The following is a 26217-nucleotide window of genomic DNA, read 5'->3' on the forward strand; positions in this document are numbered from 1 at the left end:
TTCTTCCTAGGTTTTGGCCTTTCTAGGGAGTTTTTCCTAGCCACCGTGCTTCTACACCTGCATTGCTTGCTGTTTGGGGTTTTAGGCTGGGTTTCTGTACAGCACTTTGAGATATCAGCTGATGTACGAAGGGCTATATAAATAAATTTGATTTTGATTTGATCTCAACAGAGAAAAATGTCCTCCTGTGTGCTACCTATATCCCCCCACCAGAACTCCCATACTTTAATGAAGACAACTTCTATAGGAGGGGTACACCTATAGATCATCTCTTGGCAGTAGTACTGTAGACTACTTTATCACTGACCTCAACCCAGAGTCTCTCAGAGCATTCAGTCAGCCCACTGACAGCCCTATCAGACCACAGCAAAATCACAATGTACTTGAACAGAGCAATACTCAACCATGAGTCATCAAAGCTGAACAAACAACTATTAAGAAATGCTACAGATGGAAGGGTACAAACCTACCAAACAACTATTGGCCAACAACAAATCCAATCCCTCCTAGACAACTTCCTGGACAAAATGTTTTCCTGCAATAGTGAAGGTGTAAAATTAACAGTAGGAAGCCTGAACAATATATTTGACCTATCAGCTAACATCATATTTAAATTCCGGCAGAAAACCTAAGACAAATTACAACAATGAGAAACGGTTTGATGAAGAATGTAAAAACCTCAAAAAGAAATTGAGAAACCTATCCAAACAAAAACACAGAACCAGAAAACCCGAGACACACCTTCACTATGGTGAATCACTAAAACAATACAGAAATACACTACGGAAAAAGAAGGAACAGCATGTCAGAAATCAGCTCAATGTATTTGAAGAATCCATAGAATCAAACCACTTCTGGGAAAATTGGAACAAAATGGAGATGTATGGGTAAACCACTTCTCCAATCTTTTTGTCTCTATAACAAAGAACAAACAGCAAAAACATATACATGATCAAATACAAATCTTAGAATCAACTATTGAAGACTACCAGACTACCATTCTCCAATTACATTGAATGAGTTACAGGACAAAATAAAAACCCTCCAACCCAAAAAGGCCTGTGGTGTTGATGGTATCCTCAATGAAATTATAAAATATACAGACCACGAATTCCAATTGGCTATACTTAAACTCTAACACCATCCCACAAACTTGGACAAAACACCCAATTGCGACTGTATGCAGAATTCTGCAAAAATATACTCTGTGTACAACGCAAAACTCCAAAAAATGAATGCAGAGCAGAGATAACATACCTGACTATGTACAGACTCAGTGAGCATAACCTTGCTATTGAGAGGCACCGCCTCAGTCTTCTCTTGAGAGCCAGGTCTGCCTATGAGCTGACTGCCCACAAAATGAGGTGGAAACTGAGCTGCACTTCCTAACCTCCTGCCAAATGTATGACCATATCAGAGACACATATTTCCCTCAGATTACACAGATCCACAAAGATTTAGAAAATAAGTCAAACTGATAAACTCCCATATCTCCTGGGTGAAATACCACAGTGTGCAAACACAGTTGCATGATGTGTGGCCTGTTGCCATGACAAAAGGGCAACCAGTGGAGCACAAACAACATTGTAAATACAGTCGTGGCCAAATGTTTTGAGAATGACACAAATATCTGCATCAGTTTGTATGATGGCAATTTGCATTTACTCCAGAATGTTATGAAGGGTGATCAGATAAATTGTAATTCATTTCAAAGTTCATCTTTGCCATGCAAATTAACTGAATCCCCAAAAAACATTTCCTCTGCATTTCAGCCCTGCCACAAAAGGACCAGCTGACATGTCAGTGATTCTCTCGTTAACACAGGTGTGAGTGTTGACAAGGACAAGGCTGGAGATCACTCTGTCAGAGTTCAAATAACAGACTGGAAGCTTCAAAAGGGGCGGCAGGGTAGCCTAGTGGTTAGCGCGTTGGACTAGTAACCGGAAGGTTGCAAGTTCAAATCCCCAAGCTGACAAGGTACAGATCTGTCGTCTGGCACCTGAACAGGCAGTTCCTAGGCCGTCATTGAAAATAAGAATTTGTTCTTAACTGACTTGCCTAGTAAAATAAAATAAAAAGGAGGGTGGTCATTTTTCTTCCTCTGTCAACCATGGTTACCTGCAAGGAAACACGTGCTTTGCACAAAAAGGGCTTCACAGGCAAGGATATTATATTGCTGCCATTGCACCTAAATCAACCATTTATCGGATCATCAAGAACTTCAAGGAGAGCGGTTCCAATTGTTGTGAAAAAGGCTTCAGGGCGCCCAAGAAAGTCCAGCAAGCGCTAGGACCGTTGCCTTAAGTTGATTCAGTTGCGGGATCGGGGCACCACCAGTACAGAGCTTGCTCAGGAATGGCAACTCCCCAGACCTTAATCCCATTGAGAACTTGTGGTCAATCCTCAAGAGGCAGATGGACAAACAAAAAGCCACAAATTCTGACAAACTCTAAGCATTGATTATGCAAGAATGGGCTGCCATCAGTCAGGATGTGGCCCAGAAGTTAATTGACAGCATGCCAGGGCGGATTGCAGAGGTCTTGAAAAAGAAGGGTCAACTCTGCATTAACTTCATGTAATTGTCAATGAAAGCCTTTTGACACCTATGAAATGCTAGTAATTATACTTCAGTATCCATAGTAACATCTGACAAAAATATCTGAAGACACTGAAGCAGCAAACTTTGTGGAAATTAATATTTGTGTCATTCTCAAAACTTTTGGCCACGACTGTACTACCTGTATTTATCTGTTCATTTAATTTCCCTTTCATACTTCAACTACTTGCACATTGCTACAACACTGGACATAGCCAATAATATAACATCACTGGACATAGCCAATAATATAACATCACTGGACATAGCCAATAATATAACATTTGAAATGTCCATATTCTTTTAAAACGACAAAGCCCTTTGAATTGAGAGAGAGGGAGAGAGAGATGGAGAAAGCCCTTTGAATTGAAATGAGAGGGAGAGAGAGATGGAGAAAGCCCTTTGAATTGAAATGAGAGGGAGAGAGAGATGGAGAAAGCCCTTTGAATTGAAATGAGAAAGAGAGAAAGCCATTTGAATTGAGAGAGATGGGGGGAAAAGGAAGGAAGTTTGGGCTGAGCAGCATGAGCCTCTTGCAGAGCAGTATTGCTTAGACACAGGTTTCATTGAAATGAATGGGAGCGTCTCACACTCTGCAAAAGTTACGGCCCAAGTAGAAGGCCTGTTAGGGGTCAGTCTTACATTTAGAGGGAAGTAGTCTCTGAAGTGTTTCCAGACACTGCAGTTCCGAAGCCACTCTGACCTCCGACCCCCGCTGGTGGGTGTGTCCCTGTCCAGATACAGCCAACCAGCATACAGCGCCGCCAGAACCCACCAATCAGAGACGCACAGCAACACATACCCTGCTAGACAACACTGGGCTGGGGGATGAGGGGGGGAAATAGGGCAGACATGTTATTGGTCATTTACTCGCTGGGGGGAGGAAAATAAGGTCACATGTTTGATAAAGGAGAGCAGAGAGCAAATGTGTGTGTGTGTGTATATATATATATATATATGTCCATTCTCACCCACACATACCCCTGTCCCCTAACAAGGTGACCCCAGCTTCACTACAGAGACAAAGGTAATGCATGGTCTGCATTGGAAGCACAGCGGTGATGTGGTCTCAGTGCATTCAACAGACTCTGGGAGGTGCATGGTGCTGTGGTACAGAGATGGATCTGACCTCTGGGAGGTGCATGGCGCTAGGGTTAGAGGGTAAGGGTTAGAGGGTAAGGGTTAGAGGGTTACACTATACAACCATAACCACTGATCTAGGACCAGATCACCCTGCCCCAGTCCTAACCTGAACCATTAGATATTAACCTAACCACTGATCTAGGACCAGTCATAACCTGAACCATTAGATACTAACCAAACCACTGATCTGGGACCAGTCCTAACCTGAACCATTAGATACTAACCTAACCACTGATCTAGGACCAGTCCTAACCTGAACCATTAGATACTAACCTAACCACTGATCTAGGACCAGCCCTAACCTGAACCATTAGATACTAACCAAACCACTGATCTAGGACCAGTCCTAACCTGAACCATTAGATACTAACCTAACCACTGATCTGGGACCAGTCCTAACCTGAACCATTAGATACTAACCTGGGACCAGTCCTAACCTGAACCATTAGATACTATACCAATTTACAGAAGCCAGGTCATGAAGGAAGGCTTGCTCATTAAAGTGTTTTAGCAAGCGTCTATGACAAATCAGGATAGGTCGTTTCACTGAGCAGCCATTACGAACACAGTGTGTAAAACAGTAATCACTAAGATAATTACAGAAAACACCAGACTGATACCTATCAGGATTATTTGTGAGGATAACATCGAGGAGAGAAGCCTTTTCTGGGTGTTTGGAGTCATACCTTGTGGGATTGGTGATAATCTGAGAAAGATTTAGAGAGTCCCATTGCCTTAGGACTTGGTCAGGTGGTTTAAGCCCATCCCAGTTTAGGTCACCTAGCAGGACAAATTCAGGCTTCGTGTAAGGGGCCAGGAGAAAGCTTAGGGCAGGTAGGGTACAGGCCAGTGCTGATGGAGGACGATAGCACCCAGCAACAGTCAACAAAGTGCTATTTGAAAGTTTAATGCTTAAAACCAGCAAATCAAATAGTTTGGGGACAGACTTGGTGGAGACAACCGAGCACTGAAGGTGATCCTTGGTAAAGATTGTCACTCCCCCACCTTTAGAAGATCTGTGTTGCCAAAAAAAGGTTATAACCAGAAAAGTTAACATCAGTGTACAAAACACTCTTTCTGAACCACGTCTCAGTAATGACCAACACATCTGGATTGGAGCTGTGAACCCACACTTTCAATTTTTTATTTTACCTTTATTTAACTATCAGTGAAGCAGTGAAGCAGATAGAGCACAAGTCAGAATTGGGGCTAGCAACAGTAGATGGGCAAGGGTGTACATGCACATTTCCAGATATCATCAACACTAATACAATCAAGGCACGGCAGAGGACAGGGAGAGCTCTGCAGTGCTGATTTATGACACCTCAATGTGCATCAGATGGCAACAAGATCATATTGTACAGCAATTTCATCAGGTAACATGAATACAAAGCCGGCGAGAGGTGGTTAAAATAGGATGGGAGGACAAAAGTCTGTGTAACCAACCAGGTGTGGGAACAAACAGTCTGTCCCACGGTTGGGTAAAGAAAGTTTGTAGTCAACAAAACATGCAGGACTCATGAGGCAAATAGCAAAATGTACAAGAAAAAAATGTAATATATAACGACTTGAGGCTAGCCATTGTAAGTTCAGAGTCACTCGCCCCAACAGTGCCTGTGTGCTGGAGGATAACGAAAGCTGGGGAGAAGGGTGAGTGTGGTGGAGGTACCTGTACCAGACAGGAGGAGACAGGAGAGGGCAGACAGTGAACAGAGAGGGGTGAGTGTGGTGGAGGTAGCTGTACCAGACAGGGGGAGACAGACCAGGGAGGGAGGGGAGTGTGGTGGAGGTACCTGTACCAGACAGCAGGAGACGGGAGAGGGCAGACAGTGAACAGAGAGGGGTGAGTGTGGTGGAGGTAGCTGTACCAGACAGCAGGAGACAGGAGAGGGCAGACAGTGAACAGAGAGGGGTGAGTGTGGTGGAGGTACCTGTACCAGACAGGAGGAGACAGACCAGGGAGATAGGGGAGTGTGGTGGAGGTAGCTGTACCAGACAGGGGGAGACAGACCAGGGAGAGAGGGGAGTGTGGTGGAGGTAGCTGTACCAGACAGGGGGAGACAGACCAGGGAGAGAGGGGAGTGTGGTGGAGGTAGCTGTACCAGACAGGGGGAGACAGGCCAGGGAGAGAGGGGAGTGTGGTGGGGGTAGCTGTACCAGACAGGGGGAGACAGACCAGGGAGAGAGGGGAGTGTGGTGGAGGTAGCTGTACCAGACAGGGGGAGACAGGCCAGGGAGAGAGGGGAGTGTGGTGGGGGTAGCTGTACCAGACAGGGGGAGACAGACCAGGGAGAGAGGGGAGTGTGGTGGAGGTAGCTGTACCAGACAGGAGGAGACAGGAGAGGGCAGATGGTGAACCTGTCTTTTAATCAGGGGACTCCATGACATCTCCTGTCCTCCATCTGTATTAACCTGTCTTTTAATCATGCTTCCAAGATGGTGTAGCAGTGCAGACGTGGTTTGTTGTCCTCTCGTTTACTTTGTCTTCTTTTTGTGTGTGTGTGCACACATTTATTTTTCAATCTCTTTTTCCATTTTTAAATTAAATATACCTTCCGGTAACCCGCCTCACTCAATGTGACACGGATCCGCAATTTTTTGTTAGACCCTATAGCCAAAACTTTCCTCAGAAGGTAGCCAGCTAATTAGCTAAGTTACTAGCTATTTAATCATTGTTAGCCACTGCTAGTGGCCTTTACCCTCTGCTCAGGCACCAGCCGTTTTTTTTAGCCTGGATAATACCTGCCAGCCTCTGACTGTTTTTCTCCACTACAACGCCAGATTCCTGCCGACCATTGATCATCACAGCTAGCTATCTTCAACTGAGTGACCCAGCCCAGAAGCTAGCCCTGAGCCAGGCGCATCTCCCGGCTAGCAAACAAAATTCCCAAAACTACAATAACTCTTTCGCCATCTTGCCCTGCCCCTTCGTCGACACGGCGCCCCGCCGTACCACCACGACTGGTCCGCAGATGTAATTCCATCAGCTGTGCCTTCAACCGGCCTTTGCCAGACGACGGAGCAGACGCTTCTACCTACCCCGGATTACTAACTTTAAATGCCGTGTCTCCCGCGTGCTAGTGTAGCAACGCCTACCTAGCGGCTTCCCTGTTCCTTCTATTGACCGCATAGCTGATGCCTGCTGGACTGTTCATTTATCACGGTACTTCACTTTGTTTATCTGTCGGCCCCAGCCTCCAAATCAGGCCCTAAGTGTAGTTAACCGACCCGCTCTGTCCATTCATCGCTATTTTACCTGTGTGTAGTTAACCGACCCGCTCTGTCCATTCATCGCTATTTTACCTGTGTGTAGTTAACCGACCCTCTCTGTCCATTCATCACCATTTTACCTGTTGACTTAGCTGATTAGCTGTTGTTGTCTTACCCGTTGTGGACTTAGCTAGCTCTCCCAATCAACACCTGTGGTTGTTTTATACCTCGCTTTATGTCTCTCTCAAATGTCAATATGCCTTGATAAGTATCTTAAACAACAGTATACATTGTTTTAGTTTACTGCGGAGCCCCTAGTCCCACTGTACATGCCTGAGATACCTCCTTTGTCCCACCTCCCACACATGCGGTGACCTCACCTAGTAGACCCAGCATTCCCAGAGATGCAACCTCTCTTATCTGTAACCGAAAAGCCTTGGTTTCATGCATGTTAACATCTGAAGCCTCCTCCCTAAGTTTGTTTTACTCACTGTTTAAGCACACTCCGCCAACCCTGATCTCCTTGCCGTGTCTGAATCCTGGTTTAAGAAGGCCACCAAAAATTCTGAGATGTCAATACTCAAGTACAACATTTTCCGTCAAGATAGAACTGCCAAAGGGGGAGGAGTTGCAATCTACTGCAGAGATAGCTTGCAAAGTTCTGTCATACTTTCCAGGTCTATGCACAAACAGTTTGAACTTCTAATTTTAAAAATGAATCTCTCCAGAAATAAGTCTCTGACTATTGCCACCTGCTACCGACCCCCCTCAGCTCCCAGCTGTGCCCTGGACACCATATGTGAATTGATTGCCCCTCATCTATCTTCAGAGTTCGTTCTGTTAGGTTACCTAAACTGGGATATGCTTAACACCCCAGCAGTCCTACAATCTAAGCTAGATGCCCTCAATCTCACACAAATTATCAAGGAACCCACCAGGTACAACCGTAATTACATAAACATGGGCACCCTCATAGATATCATCCTGACCAACTTGCCCTCCAAATACACCTCTGCTGTTTTTAATCAGGATCTCAGCGATCACTGCCTCATTGCCTGCATCCGCTATGGGTCCGCGGTCAAGCGACCACACCTCATCACTGTCAAACGCTCCATAAAACACTTCTGCGAGCAGGCCTTTCTAATCGACCTGGCCCAGGTATCCTGGAAGGATATTGACCTCATCCCGTCAGTCGAGGATGCCTGGTCGTTCTTTAAAAGTGCTTTCCTGAGGGATCACGTGACCCTTGAACGAGATGGCCGCATGAACTAAGAGCTCCGCACAAGTAGTTTCCAATTCCTAATCTTACCTCCACTCCAAGTTCACACTCATTTAGCTTTAGCAAGAAAAAGTCATGGCGGCTACAAAAGGCGACACTACAGGTGACATTTTTACCCGGACTCGAGTATTAGCGACGGAAAAAGCCTCCAAGAAGAAGCTAGCTTCAGAAAAAACTAGCGCCATTAGCCAGGAGCAAGAGAACCCGCTCCCCCACGAGGCACAACGAATGCCAACCTCGCACTCTGTCGAAGACATCCTTTCTGAGTTGAGATCCCAACATACAGAACTAAACACTAAATTAGATGCCATTAATTCTCAGCTCAGTGCGATAGGGGGCAAGGAGACAATCCTGGAAAACGCTTTGCCTGACATCAACAACAAGATAACCATAAACACGGGGCGCCTGGACGAGGCAGAGGGGCGAATCCTATCCATGGAAAACTTATTGACAGATGCCATGGAAACAATAGCATATGCTAAAAAGAAAATTGAGCATCTGGAAGAGAAAACAGAGGACCTGGAAAACAGGGTGCGAAGGAATAATTGTGTTCTATTCAATCTGGGCGAAAAAGAAGAGGGAAACATGCCACTGATCCGCTACCTGCAAGACAAACTTCCCGAGTGGCTCCACCTGCCCACCGACAGGCCCATAGAACTCGAGAGAGCTCACCGAGCACTGAGGCCCCCACCAGCAGCCAGACAACCAGCGCGCCCAATCACCATACGTTTCCTGAGATTCACCGACAAGGAACGAGTCCTACAGGCGGCGAAAAACAACACCATCACAGTGGGAAACGCCAAACTCGCTTTACACCAGGACCTGTCAGCTGGAATACGCCGAAAGCGGCGAGAATTTGACGAAGTGAAGAAATACTCCATTGACCGAGGCATCTTCAGGGGATTCAAATACCCAAACGAGCTCAGGATTCTTCACCAAGGAGCCTTGCGACACTTCAAAACTCCCGAAGAGGCAAAACGTTTTTTGAAAGACAATCCTGGCCAATGAGAAACAGACCAATGACTAAATGCGATTAATGCCATTACTAAAGGAGGTAAGACGACAATCCAATCCAATCCAATCTTGGATCCAAGATGGCGTAGCAGTAGGACGTATTGTCGTGTTGTGTCCCTTGTATATATCGTTTGTTTTCGTTTTTTTTTCTTCACATATCTTTAAAACTTTTTGCTGAACCTCAACTTCTTCTAAATACTCTCCTGCAACCCGCCTCACCCAACGTAGCTATTTTTCCTAAAGTATTTATATTTACTTCGGACCTTGGAACCCCTCAACTGAAGCTAGCCAACGAACTACCAGCTTCAGCAAAACATTGCTAGCGGTCTTCAGCTAACCGGTCATCAGCTAACCTTTAGCTCGGAAAGCTCTCGCCAGTTCGAACAACGCGACTCTAACCAGAGCATAACGGACCTATTTATTATTTTATTTTATTTTTCATCCCCGGATTCCCATCGCAAACGGAACATTTTGAGCTCCTGGGCTACAATATCCAGACCCACGACCGGTCCATCGATGTCACTGCATGAAGAGGAATAAACAGATACCCCCATTGCGACGTCCCCAAAGGCTAACTCTCTAGCCCTTGCTATCTCCTTGCTTGCAAATTCGGCCTGCTAACTGCTAGCTTGTTTAGCCCGGTCCGCTAACTGCTACCGTGTTTAGCACCGTCTACTAACTGTTAGCTTGTTAGCACAGGCCTGCTAACCGTCTGAATCGCCGCGTCCCAAACACTCACTGAACCCATATTTACTTTCTATCCCTTTTCGATTTTTAATTTGTTTATACCTTCCGGTAACCTGCCTCACCCAATGTGATACGGAACCGCTATTATCTTTACATTTTTAGAACACACTCAAGAACCTCCAGAAGCTAACCAGCTAACTGGCTACAAGCTATTTGGTCATTGTTAGTTTTCTAACCTGGATAACACTCGCCAGTCCAGCTTCCCTGCCCCATCCACCGCTGCCCCTTGGACACTGATCACTTGGCTACATAGCTGATGCATGCTGGACTGTCCATTAATCACGGTAATCCATTCTGCTTGTTTATGTTTTATCTGTCGGCCCCAGCCGCACTTAGGCTCTGTGTGTAGTTAATCCGACCCTCTCTGCCTAATCAATCGCCATTCTACCTGCTGTTGTTGTGCTAGCTGATTAGCTGTTGTCTCACCTACTGTTTTAGCTAGCTCTCCCAATTCAACACCTGTGATTACTGTATGCCTCGCTGTATGTCTTTCTCAAATGTCAATATGCCTTGTATACTGTTGTGCAGGTTAGTTATCATTGTTTTAGTTTACAATGGAGCCCCTAGTTCCACTCTTTATACCCCTGTTACCTCCTTTGTCCCACCCCCCACACATGCGGTGACCTCACCCATTACAACCAGCATGTCCAGAGATACAACCTCTCTCATCATCACCCAGTGCCTGGGCTTACCTCCGCTGTACCCGCACCCCACCATACCCCTGTTTGCGCATTATGCCCTGAATATATTCTACCATGCCCAGAAACCTGCTCCTCTTATTCTCTGTCCCCAACGCCCTAGGCGACCAGTTTTGATAGCCTTCAGCCGCACCCTCATACTACTCCTTCTCTGTTCCGCGGGTGATGTGGAGGTAAACCCAGGCCCTGCATGTCCCCAGGCACCCTCATTTGTTGACTTCTGTGATCGAAAAAGCCTTGGTTTCATGCATGTCAACATCAGAAGCCTCCTCCCTAAGTTTGTCTTACTCACTGCTCTAGCACACTCTGCTAACCCTGATGTCCTTGCCGTGTCTGAATCCTGGCTCAGGAAGGCCACCAAAAATTCTGAGATTTCCATACCCAACTATAACATCTTCCGTCAAGATAGAACTGCCAAAGGAGGAGGAGTTGCAGTCTACTGCAGAGATAGCCTGCAAAGTAATGTCATACTTTCCAGGTCCATACCCAAACAGTTCGAACTACTAATTTTGAAAATTACTCTCTCCAGAAATAAGTCTCTCACTGTTGCCGCCTGCTACCGACCCCCCTCAGCTCCCAGCTGTGCCCTGGACACCATTTGTGAATTGATCGCCCCCCATCTAGCTTCAGAGTTTGTTCTGTTAGGTGACCTAAACTGGGATATGCTTAACACCCCGGCAGTCCTACAATCTAAGCTAGATGCCCTCAATCTCACTCAAATCATCAAGGAACCCACCAGGTACAACCCTAACTCTGTAAACAAGGGCACCCTCATTGACGTCATCCTGACCAACTGGCCCTCCAAATACACCTCCGCTGTCTTCAACCAGGATCTCAGCGATCACTGCCTCATTGCCTGTATCCGCTATGGAGCCGCAGTCAAACGACCACCCCTCATCACTGTCAAACGCTCCCTAAAACACTTCTGTGAGCAGGCCTTTCTAATCGACCTGGCCCGGGTATCCTGGAAGGACATTGACCTCATCCCGTCAGTTGAGGATGCCTGGTCTTTCTTTAAAAGTAACTTCCTCACCATTTTAGATAAGCATGCTCCGTTCAAAAAATGCAGAACTAAGAACAGATATAGCCCCTGGTTCACTCCAGACCTGACTGCCCTCGACCAGCACAAAAACATCCTGTGGCGGACTGCACTAACATCGAACAGTCCCCGCGATATGCAACTGTTCAGGGAAGTCAGGAACCAATACACACAGTCAGTCAGGAAAGCTAAAGCCAACTTCTTCAGGCAGAAGTTTGCATCCTGTAGCTCCAACTCCAAAAAGTTCTGGGACACTGTGAAGTCCATGGAGAACAAGAGCACCTCCTCCCAGCTGCCCACTGCACTGAGGCTAGGTAACACGGTCACCACCGATAAATCCATGATTATCGAAAACTTCAACAAGCATTTCTCAACGGCTGGCCATGCCTTCCGCCTGGCTACTCCAACCTCGTCCAACAGCTCCCCCCCCCCCCGCAGCTACTCGCCCAAGCCTCTCCAGGTTCTCCTTTACCCAAATCCAGATAGCAGATGTTCTGAAAGAGCTGCAAAACCTGGACCCGTACAAATCAGCTGGGCTTGACAATCTGGACCCTCTATTCCTGAAACTATCCGCCGCCATTGTCGCAACCCCTATTACCAGCCTTTTCAACCTCTCTTTCATATCGTCTGAGATCCCCAAGGATTGGAAAGCTGCCGCAGTCATCCCCCTCTTCAAAGGGGGCGACACCCTGGACCCAAACTGTTACAGACCAATATCCATCCTGCCCTGCCTATCTAAGGTCTTCGAAAGCCAAGTCAACAAACAGATCACTGACCATCTTGAATCCCGCCGTACCTTCTCCGCTGTGCAATCTGGTTTCCGAGCCGGTCACGGGTGTACCTCAGCCACGCTCAAGGTACTAAACGATATCATAACCGCCATCGATAAAAGACAGTACTGTGCAGCCGTCTTCATAGACCTTGCCAAGGCTTTCGACTCTGTCAATCACCGTATTCTTATCGGCAGACTCAGTAGCCTCGGTTTTTCGGATGACTGCCTTGCCTGGTTCACCAATTACTTTGCAGACAGAGTTCAGTGTGTCAAATCGGAGGGCATGCTGTCCGGTCCTCTGGCAGTCTCTATGGGGGTGCCACAGGGTTCAATTCTCGGGCCGACTCTTTTCTCTGTATATATCAATGATGTTTCTCATGCTGCGGGCGATTCCCTGATCCACCTCTACGCAGACGACACCATTCTATATACTTCCGGCCCGTCCTTGGACACTGTGCTATCTAACCTCCAAACGAGCTTCAATGCCATACAGCACTCCTTCCGTGGCCTCCAACTGCTCTTAAACGCTAGTAAAACCAAATGCATGCTTTTCAACCGTTCGCTGCCTGCACCCGCACGCCTGACCAGCATCACCACCCTGGATGGTTCCGACCTTGAATATGTGGACATCTATAAGTACCTAGGTGTCTGGCTAGACTCTAAACTCTCCTTCCAGACCCATATCAAACATCTCCAATCGAAAATCAAATCAAGAGTCGGCTTTCTATTCCGCAACAAAGCCTCCTTCACTCACGCCGCCAAACTTACCCTAGTAAAACTGACTATCCTACCGATCCTCGACTTCGGCGATGTCATCTACAAAATTGCTTCCAACACTCTACTCAGCAAACTGGATGCAGTTTATCACAGTGCCATCCGTTTTGTCACTAAAGCACCTTATACCACCCACCACTGCGACTTGTATGCTCTAGTCGGCTGGCCCTCGCTACATATTCGTCGCCAGACCCACTGGCTCCAGGTCATCTACAAGTCCATGCTAGGTAAAGCTCCGCCTTATCTCAGTTCACTGGTTACGATGGCAACACCCATCCGTAGCACGCGCTCCAGCAGGTGTATCTCACTGATCATCCCTAAAGCCAACACCTCATTTGGCCGCCTTTCGTTCCAGTTCTCTGCTGCCTGTGATTGGAACGAATTGCAAAAATCGCTGAAGTTGGAGACTTTTATCTCCCTCACCAACTTCAAACATCTGCTATCTGAGCAGCTAACCGATCGCTGCAGCTGTACATAGTCTATTGGTAAATAGCCCACCCATTTTCACCTACCTCATCCCCATACTGTTTTTATTTATTTATTTTTCTGCTCTTTTGCACACCAATATCTCTATCTCTACCTTTACATAACCATCTGATCATTTATCACTCCAGTGTTAATCTGCATAATTGTAATTATTTGCCTACCTTCTCATGCCTTTTGCACACAATGTATATATAGACTCCCCTTTTTTCTACTGTGTTATTGACTTGTTAATTGTTTACTCCATGTGTAACTCTGTGTTGTCTGTTCACACTGCTATGCCTTATCTTGGCCAGGTCGCAGTTGCAAATGAGAACTTGTTCTCAACTAGCCTACCTGGTTAAATAAAGGTGAAATAAAAAATAAATAAATAAATAAATATAGCCGATATCCAGAGATCCACCCCCTAAATGTCATTATAGCCGTCCAATTTATATTTATTGTCCTTTAACTGAGAGGGATGGGCTGTATAGCCTAACCTAGGCCTACTAATGTTTCAGCCTACTTTTATTTCCCTGTTTTTTTGTTGTTGCTATTATTACCTGGGGTTCCCTATGTCCCTTGGGGGAGGCATATGTAGGCTGGGCTATTGATTTTATTTTTCTCCTCTCTTTTACTGGGGTCTGGACGAGGACAACTGTGTTATTTACTCAATGCGGGGTGGAGAGGATGAGGCATTTCTTTGGTGGGGAGAAGGATACGTTGTGCGTTGCTAACTGTTCCCGGTTTTTGTTTTATTCGGAACACAGAATTGAGACTGAGCGCGGGGGTAATAGATCCAACGGGATATGTCGAGTTGTTTGGGAACTCGGCTGGGGTGTTCAGAGATTATTATTTTATGTACACCATTTATTTTCCTTTTATGTGAACGCAGCTGTAATTACTATCCACTTTTACCCAGCGATGACTTGCACTAAAGTTCGATTACTGCTCGATGACGATGACTAGTACCTTAAATCTATTGACATGGAACTGCCATGGTCTAGGGCATGCAATAAAACGAAAAAAGATACTATGTGCTCTAAAAAAGGAAAAAGCAGACATTGCGCTATTACAAGAGACACACCTCTGTGATGCTGAACATGCCAAACTCCGCAGAGCTTGGGTGGGACAGGTGTATTTCTCATCTTTCAAATCAAACAGTAGAGGCACAGCCATACTTATCCATACAAATGTTCCATTCATAATTGACAAAAACATATCTGATCCGGAGGGGAGATTTATTTTGATAACTGGGTCACTATATGGTCAACCAATTACTATATTAAACATGTACGCCCCTAACACAGATACTCCTGCCTTCATGTCAAAAATTATAACCCTGTTCAATGAGCATTGTGTCTCCTTTGGCGTGGTGGCCGGAGATTTTAATTGTACCCTTAACCCAACCCTAGACAAATCATCTCAAGTCCCCACCACAAATCCTAGATCTGCAAAGATGTTGAACTCTCTTACTAAAGAGATGGGACTGATAGATATCTGGAGAGAGAATAATAGCTCATCTATGGACTATACATACTACTCTAATGTCCATAACACCTACTCCCGTATAGATTACATTTTTATCCCAAAGAGTTTCATAAATTCAGCCACATGTACAATCGGACCCATAGCACTTTCAGATCACGCCTTTGTCCACCTCTGCTTTGACCTCTGCAAAAACATCCCGAGGTCAAAGAGCTGGAAATTCAACACCTCCATGCTATCAAATGACGAGTTCCATACATTGGTAACTACATGGATAGACAACTACACACAAGACAATAAAGACTCTCCTGTTTCTCCGGCCACAATGTGGGACGCTGCTAAAGCCACACTAAGAGGTCATCTAATTGCATATGCTTCCTCTAAGAAAAAAGCAATAGAAGCACACAGGCTAGATCTTGAGAGGGAGCTGGAACGCTGTGAAAAAATACATAAACAATCCCTAGACAGCACCTCCTGGAGGTTAAAGCAGCCAAAGCCAAACTGAATTTGGACTACACTCGGGAGATAAAAAAAAAAGTTTTCTTTACTAAACAGAAATACCATGAGTATAGCAATAGGCCCAGTAGATTGCTTGCTTACCAATTAAAAAAGGTGCAGTCAGAGCGTACAATCATGGCTATCCGAACAGCAGACGAGGTCACATATGACCCAAAAAATATCAATTTAACTTTTCATGATTTTTACTGCAAACTATATACCTCTGAGAGAAAACTCACAGAGGCAGAACTCCACTCTTTCCTAGAGGGAATCTCGCTACCTAAACTATCAGAGACCGACCAGGAAGATCTCAACTCCCCCTTCACTCCTGGAGGCAATTACCTCCATGCCACCTAATAAGTCCCCAGGCCCAGATGGATTCCCCAGAGAGTTCTACAAAGCTTTTTGGCCCCAGCTCAGCCCTATCTTCATGCCAATGCTGGAGGATTTTTGTTTTTGTTTTGAGGATTTTTTGTTTTTGTTTTTTGAGTTCTCCCAGACTCAATGCACACAGCTCGCATTACAGTGTTGCTAAAAAAGGACAAGGACCCCCTATCCTGCTCGTCCTTCCGGCCCATAAGCTTGTTGGATTTCGACTATAAAATAATTACCAAATTGCTCGCCAAAAGACTAAACACTCTTCTTCCCAAAATAATAAAAGCGGACCAAACTGGATTTATTAGAGACAGATACTCTTCTGATAACATTCGCCGTCTTTTTGATATTATTGATCAAGTAAACGCACAAAAGACCCTGTCCTGCTGGCTTCACTGGATGCTGAGAAGGCGTTTGACAGGATGGAGTGGAGCTTTCTGTTTTCAGTCTTAGAAAAGTTCAATATGGGCCCAAATTTTATTAAATGGATCAAATCACTATACTCTCATCCAAATGCCATGGTGACTACTAATGGACTGAACTCTGACAGATTCCCTCTGGAACGGGGCACAAGACACGGGTGCTCGCTGTCCCTACTGCTCTACTTGTTGGGGGCGGAGCCTCTGGCAGAGCTGATAAGGAGCAATCCAAGTATTATGGGTGTTTCTGCAGGTGGCCTGCAGCACAAGATTTCGCTTTACGCGGATGATGTCTTGCTCTACATATCCAACCCTGAGAAATCCCTCCCTCTCATTTTAGACACAATTGCTCAGTATGGCAAGTTTTCAGGTTATAAGATCAATTTTAACAAATCCACCGTCTGCCCTCTCAATATTACACTCACCAGCTCTATGAAGACACTTTGTCCTTTCCAATGGAAAACACATGGGTTTCAATACCTCGGGATCTTCATAACACTAGATCTGAATAGCCTTTTTAAGGAAAATTATCTTCCACTCCTGGATCGAATCAAGAACGATCTCCAAACCTGGATCTCCCTCCCAATTAGCTTAGTAGGAAGACTTAATGTAATCCGTATGAACGTCCTCCCTAGACTAAACTACTTATTTCAGATGCTCCCATGCTATCTCCCAGTTTCCTTCTTCAAAACAACTAACCAAAGCATCACCAAATTTAATAAAATGCAATAAAAAACCTAGGATCAAGTTTTCCACTTTATCAAAACCTGAATCTAAAGGTGGTCTTGCCCTTCACTCCCTTCAACTGTACTACTGGTCTGCCCAAATCCGCAACATGCTAACATGGATCACAAACAGACAAGAGTCAACGTGGATTCAGATAGAAGCCCAATCCTGTGGTTCATTGCCCTTAAGTTCAATTATATTAATTAATAACTTTAGTGAAGTGGGCAACATAGCCAAAACCTTTGCGATTTACAGCACCCAACTAGCGTGGAGGGACTGTAAGAAATACCTGGGCATTTCCTCCCAAATATGTTCTCACTCGCCTATAGTAGGCAACCCAGACTTGCCAAAAGCCCTGAGGGATGCCAACTTTAATCTTTGGCATACTCTAGGAATCAGGAACTTTTCAGACCTATTTCATCAGAAAACCACTACACTGAAATCCTTTCAAGAGCTCTGCAGTGAATTCGATGTGCCAAGATCCCATTTTTTTAAATATCTTCAAATTAGACATGTAATTTCCTCATTTACCTCCAAGAGGAGGTTTAGAACTCAGTTGAATGAAGTTGAAACCCTTCTTGTCACAGCACAATCCATTAAAGGCAAAATATCATACATCTATAGACTCCTTTCTGAGAAAGGAAGCTCCTCCTTTACTCCTTTGAAAATAATCTGGGAAAAGGACCTTGGTCTGACTATCAGTGATGAGTTATGGGCGGAGGTTTGCGACAGGGTATACTGCTCCTCTACCAGTGTAAAAATGAAAGAATCTAATTACAAATTTTTGTACAAATTTTATTATACTCCTTTGAGACTCCATAGAATGAAAACAGATATGTCTCCTAACTGTAAAAGATGTACCTCTGAAAGTGGAACCTATATGCATGTATTTTGGAGCTGTAGGGAGATTTGCTTATGACTATTACATGCTTTGCTAAGAAATGTATTCTTCTATTGTGGGCCTCTAATACCCCTCCTACATTTAAAATGTGGATTGACCAGATTGTTGACTCTCTTCCTCTTGAAAAGCTCACTTATGACCTCCACAAGAGACAGCCCAAGTTTGATAGACTCTGGTCTCCACTATTCAACTATATTTCAAACTGGACAGAGTGAACGGGGTGACTAGGGAAATGCGCAGATACATGTTGTGTAAGGTACTGTAAAACCTAAAAACGAATTATTGGCCCGTCGTCTCAGCGAATGCTTGAATTATTGGCCCGTCGTCTCAGCGAATGCTAGAAATATTGGCCCGTCGTCTCAGCGAATGCTTGAATTATTGGCCCGTCGTCTCAGCGAATGCTTGAATTATTGGCCCGTCGTCTCAGCGAATGCTTGAAATATTGGCCCGTCGTCTGATAAGCTGATAAGCTGATAAGAACCTTGATAGTGCGTACGTATGTATGTATGTATATATATATATATATATATATGTACCAAGGAAAATATATAGATTAAGAAAAATAAATGCTTTTATTTGACTATCATTCATTTTAATTGTATTTTTATTTTTTCAAAAGTATTATTATTATTATTATTATTATTTTTTTAAAGCCTGTCACATCTGTGAATGTGGAATGTGTTTTGTTGGTTGATTGAAAAACAAGAAAACTTAATACAACTTTTAATAAATAAATAAAAATAAACAAGTGCTTTCCTCACCATCTTAAATCAGCCCGTCAGTCGAGGATGCCTGGTCATTCTTTAAAAGTAACTTCCTCTCCATTTTAGAAAAGCATGCCCCTTTCAAAAAATGTAGAACAAAGAACAGATATAGTCCTTGGTTCACTCCAGACCTGACTGCCCTTGACCAGCACAAAAACATCCTGTGGCGGACTGCAATAGCATCGAATAGTCCCCGCGATATGCAACTGTTCAGGGAAGTCAGGAACCAATACACGCAGTCAGTCAGGAATGCAAATGCTAGCTTTTTCAAACAGAAATTTGCAGCCTGTAGCTCAAACTCCAAAAGGTTTTGGGACACTGTAAAGTCCATGGAGAACAAGAGCACCTCCTCCCAGCTGCCCACTGCATTGAGGCTAGGCGACACGGTCACCACCGATAAATCCATGATAATGGAACATTTCAATAAGTATTTCTCTACGGCTGGCCATGCTTTCCTCCTGGCTAACCCAACCCCGGCCAAAAGCTCCATCCCCCTCGCAGCTACTTGCCCGAGCCTCCCCAGCCTCTCCTTCACCCAAATCCAGATAGCTGATGTTCTGAAAGAGCTGCAAAACCTGGACTCCTACAAATCAGCTGGGCTCGACAATCTGGACCCTCTCTTTCTAAAATTATCCGCCACCATTGTTGCAACCCCTATTACCAGTCTGTTCAACCTATTTTTCCTTTCTTTCCGAAATCCCTAAAGATTGGAAAGCAGCCGCGGTCATCCCCCTCTTCAAAGGGGGTGACACTCTAGACCCAAACTGTTACAGACCTACATCCATCCTGCCCTGCCTTTCTAAGGTCTTTGAAAGCCAAGTTAATAAACAGATCACTGACCATTTCGAATCCCATCGTACCATCTCCCCTGTGCAATCCGGTTTCCGAGCTGGTCATGGGTGCACCTCAGCCACACTCAAGGCACTAAACAATATCGTAACCGAGATCTAACGTTAGCTAGCAGGAATCTTCTTAGCTAGCAAGTTCGAGTTCAAACGTTATCAGTAGCAAGCTGGCTAACATTACATCCTATCAAACCTTATCGTCAGGTGCCACATTAGCTATGTAAATCTTCCTCTCCATGACATTACTTCAGATTAGGGAGAGGCTGTGTATTTAGCGAGCAACATCACATTACCCAGTAGGGAGAGGCTGTGTATTTAGCTAGCTACATCACATTACCCAGTAGGGAGAGGCTGTGTATTTAGCTAGCTACATCACATTACCCAGTAGGGAGAGGCTGTGTATTTAGCTAGCTACATCACAGTATCACAGCTAGCAGACCACACCTTGTTGTCTCTGGGTAATTAGACATAACTGTAAAATATTACACTGACCAAGGATGAACCTGGCCTTTGCCCGTCATGTCATCGGGCGAAAGCGGCCTTCACGGCGCCCGGGCGAGATGAATCAAACCCCCTCATTGGTAAACACGCCTTCATGACGCCCGGGCGAGATTAATCGAACCCCCTCATTGGTAAACACGCCTTCATGACGCCCGGGCGAGATGAATCAAACCCCCTCATTGGTAAATAGGCCTTCACGGCGCCCGGGCGAGATTAATCAAACCCCCTCATTGGTAAACACGCCTTCATGACGCCCGGGCGAGATGAATCGAACCCCCTCATTGGTAAATAGGCCTTCATGACGCCCGGGCGAGATGAATCAAACCCCCTCATTGGTAAACAAGCCTTCATGACGCCCGGGCGAGATGAATCAAACCCCCTCATTGGTAAACAAGCCTTCATGACGCCCGGGCGAGATGAATCAAACCCCCTCATTGGTAAACAAGCCTTCATGACGCCCGGGCGAGATGAATCAAACCCCCTCATTGGTAAATAGGCCTTCATGACACCCGGGCGAGATGAATCAAACCCCCTCATTGGTAAATAGGCCTTCATGACGCCCGGGCGAGATGAATCAAACCCCCTCATTGGTAAACACACCTTCATGACGCTGGGCGAGATTAATCAAACCCCCTCATTGGTAAATAGGCCTTCATGACGCCCGGGCGAGATGAATCAAACCCCCTCATTGGTAAACATTGGAATGCAAGTAATCCAGGCCCAACCCATCCATACAATTCCCGACTCAATTCCAAATATTGTTTTGGACAACACTGATTTTATGACCAATATTATCCAATTAACACTTTGTAGTCAATTTTGCCACTAGAATGAATGACTCATATTAATACCACATAGTTTATACCTGAAAAGTTGATTCTAGGAGGCAGTATAATGGGTTAGTCAGATCTATTGGCAATTCACAGTTTGACTATTTACTCTATTTGCAACAAACTGATTGATCGAACCTTGAGAACATCACAACACTCTCAGCTAATCTCCAACACACAGAGAGAGAGAGACTCAGTGAAGAACAAACACTATTGTAAATAAAACCTGTTTATTTATTTTCCCTTTTGTACTTGAACTATTTGCACATCATTACAACACTGTATATATCCTATATCCTACATAATATGACATTTGAAATCTCATCAAAATTATTTTGGAACTTTTGTAAGTGTAATGTTTACTGTACATATTTTGTTAATTTCACTTTTGTTTATATATTTCACTTGCGTTGGCAATGTAAACATATGTTTCCTACGCCAGTAAAGCCCTTAAACTGAAATTGACTCACCTAGCGCAAGGAAAGAGAAGACCCACTGCAGCACGGCGGCTGTCTGGAGTCTCCTCCGCAGCGGGATGTTCAGCGGAGCGAACAGGATCTTCATCTCGGGAAACACACGACCTTTCCGGCTACAAGGTTTTAATCTGCCTGGTCCCGTTCTGTCTGTCTGGCTGCGGGTGTGTGAGAGAGAACACGTTGTTGTTTTGAGTGATAGCTCCTGATTTTCTTCAACAAAGTTCTGAAACGCACGGGTCAGGCTCGTGCAGCACCGTGGAAGTTCCGTTATCAACGTTACTCGGTTGTTGCTGGTTTTTAGTTAACCTTTCTAGTTTCAGTGACGGAGTTAATATCTGCAAACGAACTTTAGAAATTAACTAATAGAATAAGTCACCTGCAAGAGGACTCTCCACTCCACGTCACGACCTTCTTCCCGGAATGGAACCGTGTCAACCAATCAAAGGAGAGGAGAGGTCGGGAGGACAGATTTATACCAGAATAATAATAAATAGTAGTTTAAACTCTAGTTATTTATAATAATAATAGTAGTAGACCGAAACTCTAGTTATTTATAATAATAAGTAGTAGTAGACCTAAAGTCTAGTTATTTATAATAATAGTAGACATAAACTCTAGGTATTTATAATAATAATTAGTAGCTTAAACTCTGGTTATTTATAATAATAGTAGGCCTAAACTCTAGTAATTTATAATAATAATTAGTAGCTTAAACTCTAGTTATTTATAATAATAAGTAGTAGTAGACCTAAAGTCTAGTTATTTATAATAATAATTTGTAGCTTAAACTCTAGTTATTTATAATAATAATAATAGTAGACCTAAACTCTAGTTATTTATAATAATAAGTAGTAGTAGACCTAAAGTCTAGTTATTTATAATAATAGTAGACATAAACTATAGTTATTTATAATAATAAATAGTAGCCTAAACTCTATCTTATAATTAGTAGTAGAATAATTAGTAGTAGACCTAAACTCTAGTTATTTATAATAATAGAAGGCTTAAACTCCTAGTTATTTATAATAATAATTAGTAGTAGGTCTAAACTCTAGTTATTTATAATAATAGAAGGCTTAAAATCTAGTTATTTATAATAATAATTAGTAGTAGGTCTAAACTCTAGTTATTTATAATAATAGAAGGCTTAAACTCTAGTTATTTATAATAATAGAAGGCTTAAACTCTAGTTATTTATAATAATAATTAGTAGTAGGTCTAAACTTTAGTTATTTATAATAATAGTAGACCTAAACTCTAGTTATTTATAATAATAGTAGACCTAAACTCAATTTATTTATAATAATAAATAGTAGACCTAAACTCTAGTTATTTATTATAATAATAAGTAGTAGGCCTAAACTCTAGTTATTTATAATAATAATAATAGTAGACCTAAACTCTAGTTATTTATAATAATAATAGACATAAACTCTAGTTATTCATAATAATAAGTAGTAGACCTAAACTCTAGTTATTTATAATAATAATAGACATAAACTCTAGTTATTCATAATAATAAGTAGTAGACCTGAACTCTAGGTATTTATAATAATAATTAGTAGCTTAAACTCTAGTTATTTATAATAATAATAGTAGACCTAAACTCTAGTTATTTATAATAATAATTAGTAGCCTAAACTCTAGTTATTTATAATAATAATAATAGTAGACCTAAACTCTAGTTATTTATAATAATAAATAGTAGACCTAAACTCTAGTTATTTATTATAATAATAAGTAGTAGGCCTAAACTCTAGTTATTTATAATAATAATAGACATAAACTCTAGTTATTTATAATAATAATTAGTAGCCTAAACTCTAGTTTATGTATAATAATAATAAATAGTAGACCTAAACTCTAGTTATTTATAATAATAATAATAGTAGACCTAAACTCTAGTTATTTATAATAATAATAAGTAGTAGTCCTAAACTCTAGTTATTTATAATAATAATTAGTAGCCTAAACTCTAGTTTATGTATAATAATAATAAATAGTAGACCTAAACTCTAGTTATTTATTATAATAATAAGTAGTAGGCCTAAACTCTAGTTATTTATAATAATAATAGACATAGACTCTAGTTATTCATAATAATAAGTAGTAGACCTAAACTCTAGTTATTTATAATAATAATAGACCTAAACTCTAGTTATTTATAATAATAATAAGTAGTAGTCCTAAACTCTAGTTATTTATAATAATAATTAGTAGCCTAAACTCTAGTTATTTATAATAATAATAATAGTAGACCTAAACTCTAGTTATTTATAATAATAATAAGTAGTAGTCCTAAACTCTAGTTATTTATAATAATAATTAGTAGCCTAAACTCTAGTTTATGTATAATAATAATAAGTAGTAGACCTAAACTCTAGTTATTTATTATAATAATAAGTAGTAGGCCTCTACTCTAGTTATTTATAATAATAATAGTAGACCTAAACTCTAGTTATTTATTATAATAGTAAGTAGTAGGCCTCTACTCTAGTTATTTATAATAATAGTAGTAGACCTCTACTCTAGTTATTTATAATAATAATAGTAGACCTAAACTCTTGTTATTTATTATAATAGTAAGTAGTAGGCCTCTACTCTAGTTATTTATAATAATAATAGTAGACCTAAACTCTAGTTATTTATAATAAATAGTAGTAGACCTAAACTCTAGTTATTTATAATAATAATTAGTAGCCTAAACTCTAGTTATTTATAATAATAATTAGTAGTAGTCCTAAACTCTAGTTATTTATAATAATAATAGTAGTAGACCTAAACTCTAGTTATGTATAATAATAATAAGTAGTAGGCCTCTACTCTAGTTATTTATAATAATAATAATAGTAGACCTAAACTCTAGTTATTTATAATAATAATTAGTAGTAGGTCTAAACTTTAGTTATTTATAATAATAGTAGACCTAAACTCTAGTTATTTATAATAATAGTAGACCTAAACTCAATTTATTTATAATAATAAATAGTAGACCTAAACTCTAGTTATTTATAATAATAATAATAGTAGACCTAAACTCTAGTTATTTATAATAATAATAATAGTAGACCTAAACTCTAGTTATTTATAATAAATAGTAGGCCTAAACTCTAGTTATTTATGAAGGGTTAGACTAGACTAGACTAATGTTGTAGGTATGACGTTCCAGCAGGGTTAGGTGGTTCTGTAATGGTAGTGTTGTCTATCAGCAGGGTTAGGTGTTATCTATCAGCAGGGTGAGGTGGTTCTGTAATGGTAGTGTTATCTATCAGCATGGCTAGGTGGTTCTGTAATGGTAGTGTTATCTATCAGCAGGGTTAGGTGGTTCTGTAATGGTAGTGTTGTCTATCAGCAGGGTTAGGTGGTTCTGTAATGGTAGTGTTGTCTATCAGCATGGTTAGGTGGTTCTGTAATGGTAGTGTTGTCTATCAGCAGGGTTAGGTGTTATCTATCAGCAGGGTTAGGTGGTTCTGTAATGGTAGTGTTATCCCCCCCCCCCCCCCCCCCTCAGAACAGCCTCAGTTTGTCGGGTCATGGACTCTACATTGTGTCAAAAGTGTTCCATAGGGAAGCTGACCCATACTTCCCACTGTTGTCAAGTTGGCTGGATGTCCTTTGGGTGGTGGACCATTGATACACACAGGAAACGGTTGAGTGTTAAAAACCCAGCAGAGTTGCAGTTCTTGCACCTGGCACCTTCTATCCTACCCCGTTCAAAGGAACTTACATATTTTGTCTTGCTCATTCACCCTCTGAATGGCACATGTACACAATCCATGTCTCAATTGTCTCAAGGCTTAAAAATCCTGTCTCCTCCCCTTCATCTACACAATTTGAAGTGGATTTAACAAGTGACATAAATAAGGGATTGTAGCTTTCACCTGATCAGTCTACGTCATGGAAAGAGCAGCTGTTCATAATGTGTTGTGTACTCTGTGAAAATGAGGCCCCTGGAATCTGTGGCGCTGCAGTAGTATTAGTAGTGTTGCCATCTATCAAGTCTGGTGTGCTGCAGTCTCTCTCAGGATCCACCAGAGGGAGCACACAGACCACAGAATCCACTGGACACCTCCATTACAGATAACCGTTTGTGTTCTGGTACAAAGCTTGTAGCCTGCAGCCAGAACAGGAGATACAGCGGCCTCTGAAACACTCCTCTCTCCATCTCTTTATCTCTCTCCACCTCTCCATCTCTCTATCTCTCTCTATCTCTCTCCATCTCTCCATTTCTCTCTCTCTCCATCTTTCTCTCCAACTCTCTCTCCATCTCTCTCTCTCTCTCCATCTCTCCCTCCATCTCTCTCTCAATCTCTCTCCCTCCACTTCTCCCTCCATCTCTCTCTCTCCATCTCTCACTCTCCATCTTTCTCTCTCTCATTCTCTCTCCACCTTTTCATCTCTCTCTCCATCTCTCACTCTCTATCTTTCTCTCCATCTCTCTATCCACACGTTGAAATGCAGTCTGTCTTCTGTGGCCAAACTGTCATTCTGTTTATCATTTCAGGTCCACACACACAGGTTGTTGAGGTTATAATGGAGGGTAGTAGGGGTGGGGCCAGATGGGATAGATGTGTCCTATTGGCGGAGAGCAGGGGCTGATTATGACGTGGACATGTATCCAGGCTCGAGCCCGTTTTACCGCAGTATCGTCGCGCCGCAG

At 42.7% G+C, this 26217-nt stretch overlaps 1 protein-coding gene across 1 annotated transcript in view; it reads right to left on the bottom strand.

Moving 5' to 3' along the window:
* LOC139415744 (2-acylglycerol O-acyltransferase 2-A-like) overlaps nt 1–22003 on the bottom strand; it is a 31288-nt gene extending 9285 nt beyond the window's left edge. Inside the window, exons 1-2 of the mRNA XM_071163818.1 lie at nt 21552–22003; nt 3239–3417 (exon numbers count right to left, since the gene is read on the bottom strand). Of these exons, the coding sequence (XP_071019919.1) occupies nt 3239–3417; nt 21552–21645 (273 nt within the window). The 5' untranslated portion in view covers nt 21646–22003. The remainder of the gene's footprint in view (nt 1–3238; nt 3418–21551) is intronic.
* Between the last annotated feature and the right edge of the window lie 4214 nt (nt 22004–26217).

This window comes from Oncorhynchus clarkii, chromosome 9 (genome assembly GCF_045791955.1).
Source record: "Oncorhynchus clarkii lewisi isolate Uvic-CL-2024 chromosome 9, UVic_Ocla_1.0, whole genome shotgun sequence".
Taxonomy (NCBI): domain Eukaryota; kingdom Metazoa; phylum Chordata; class Actinopteri; order Salmoniformes; family Salmonidae; genus Oncorhynchus; species Oncorhynchus clarkii.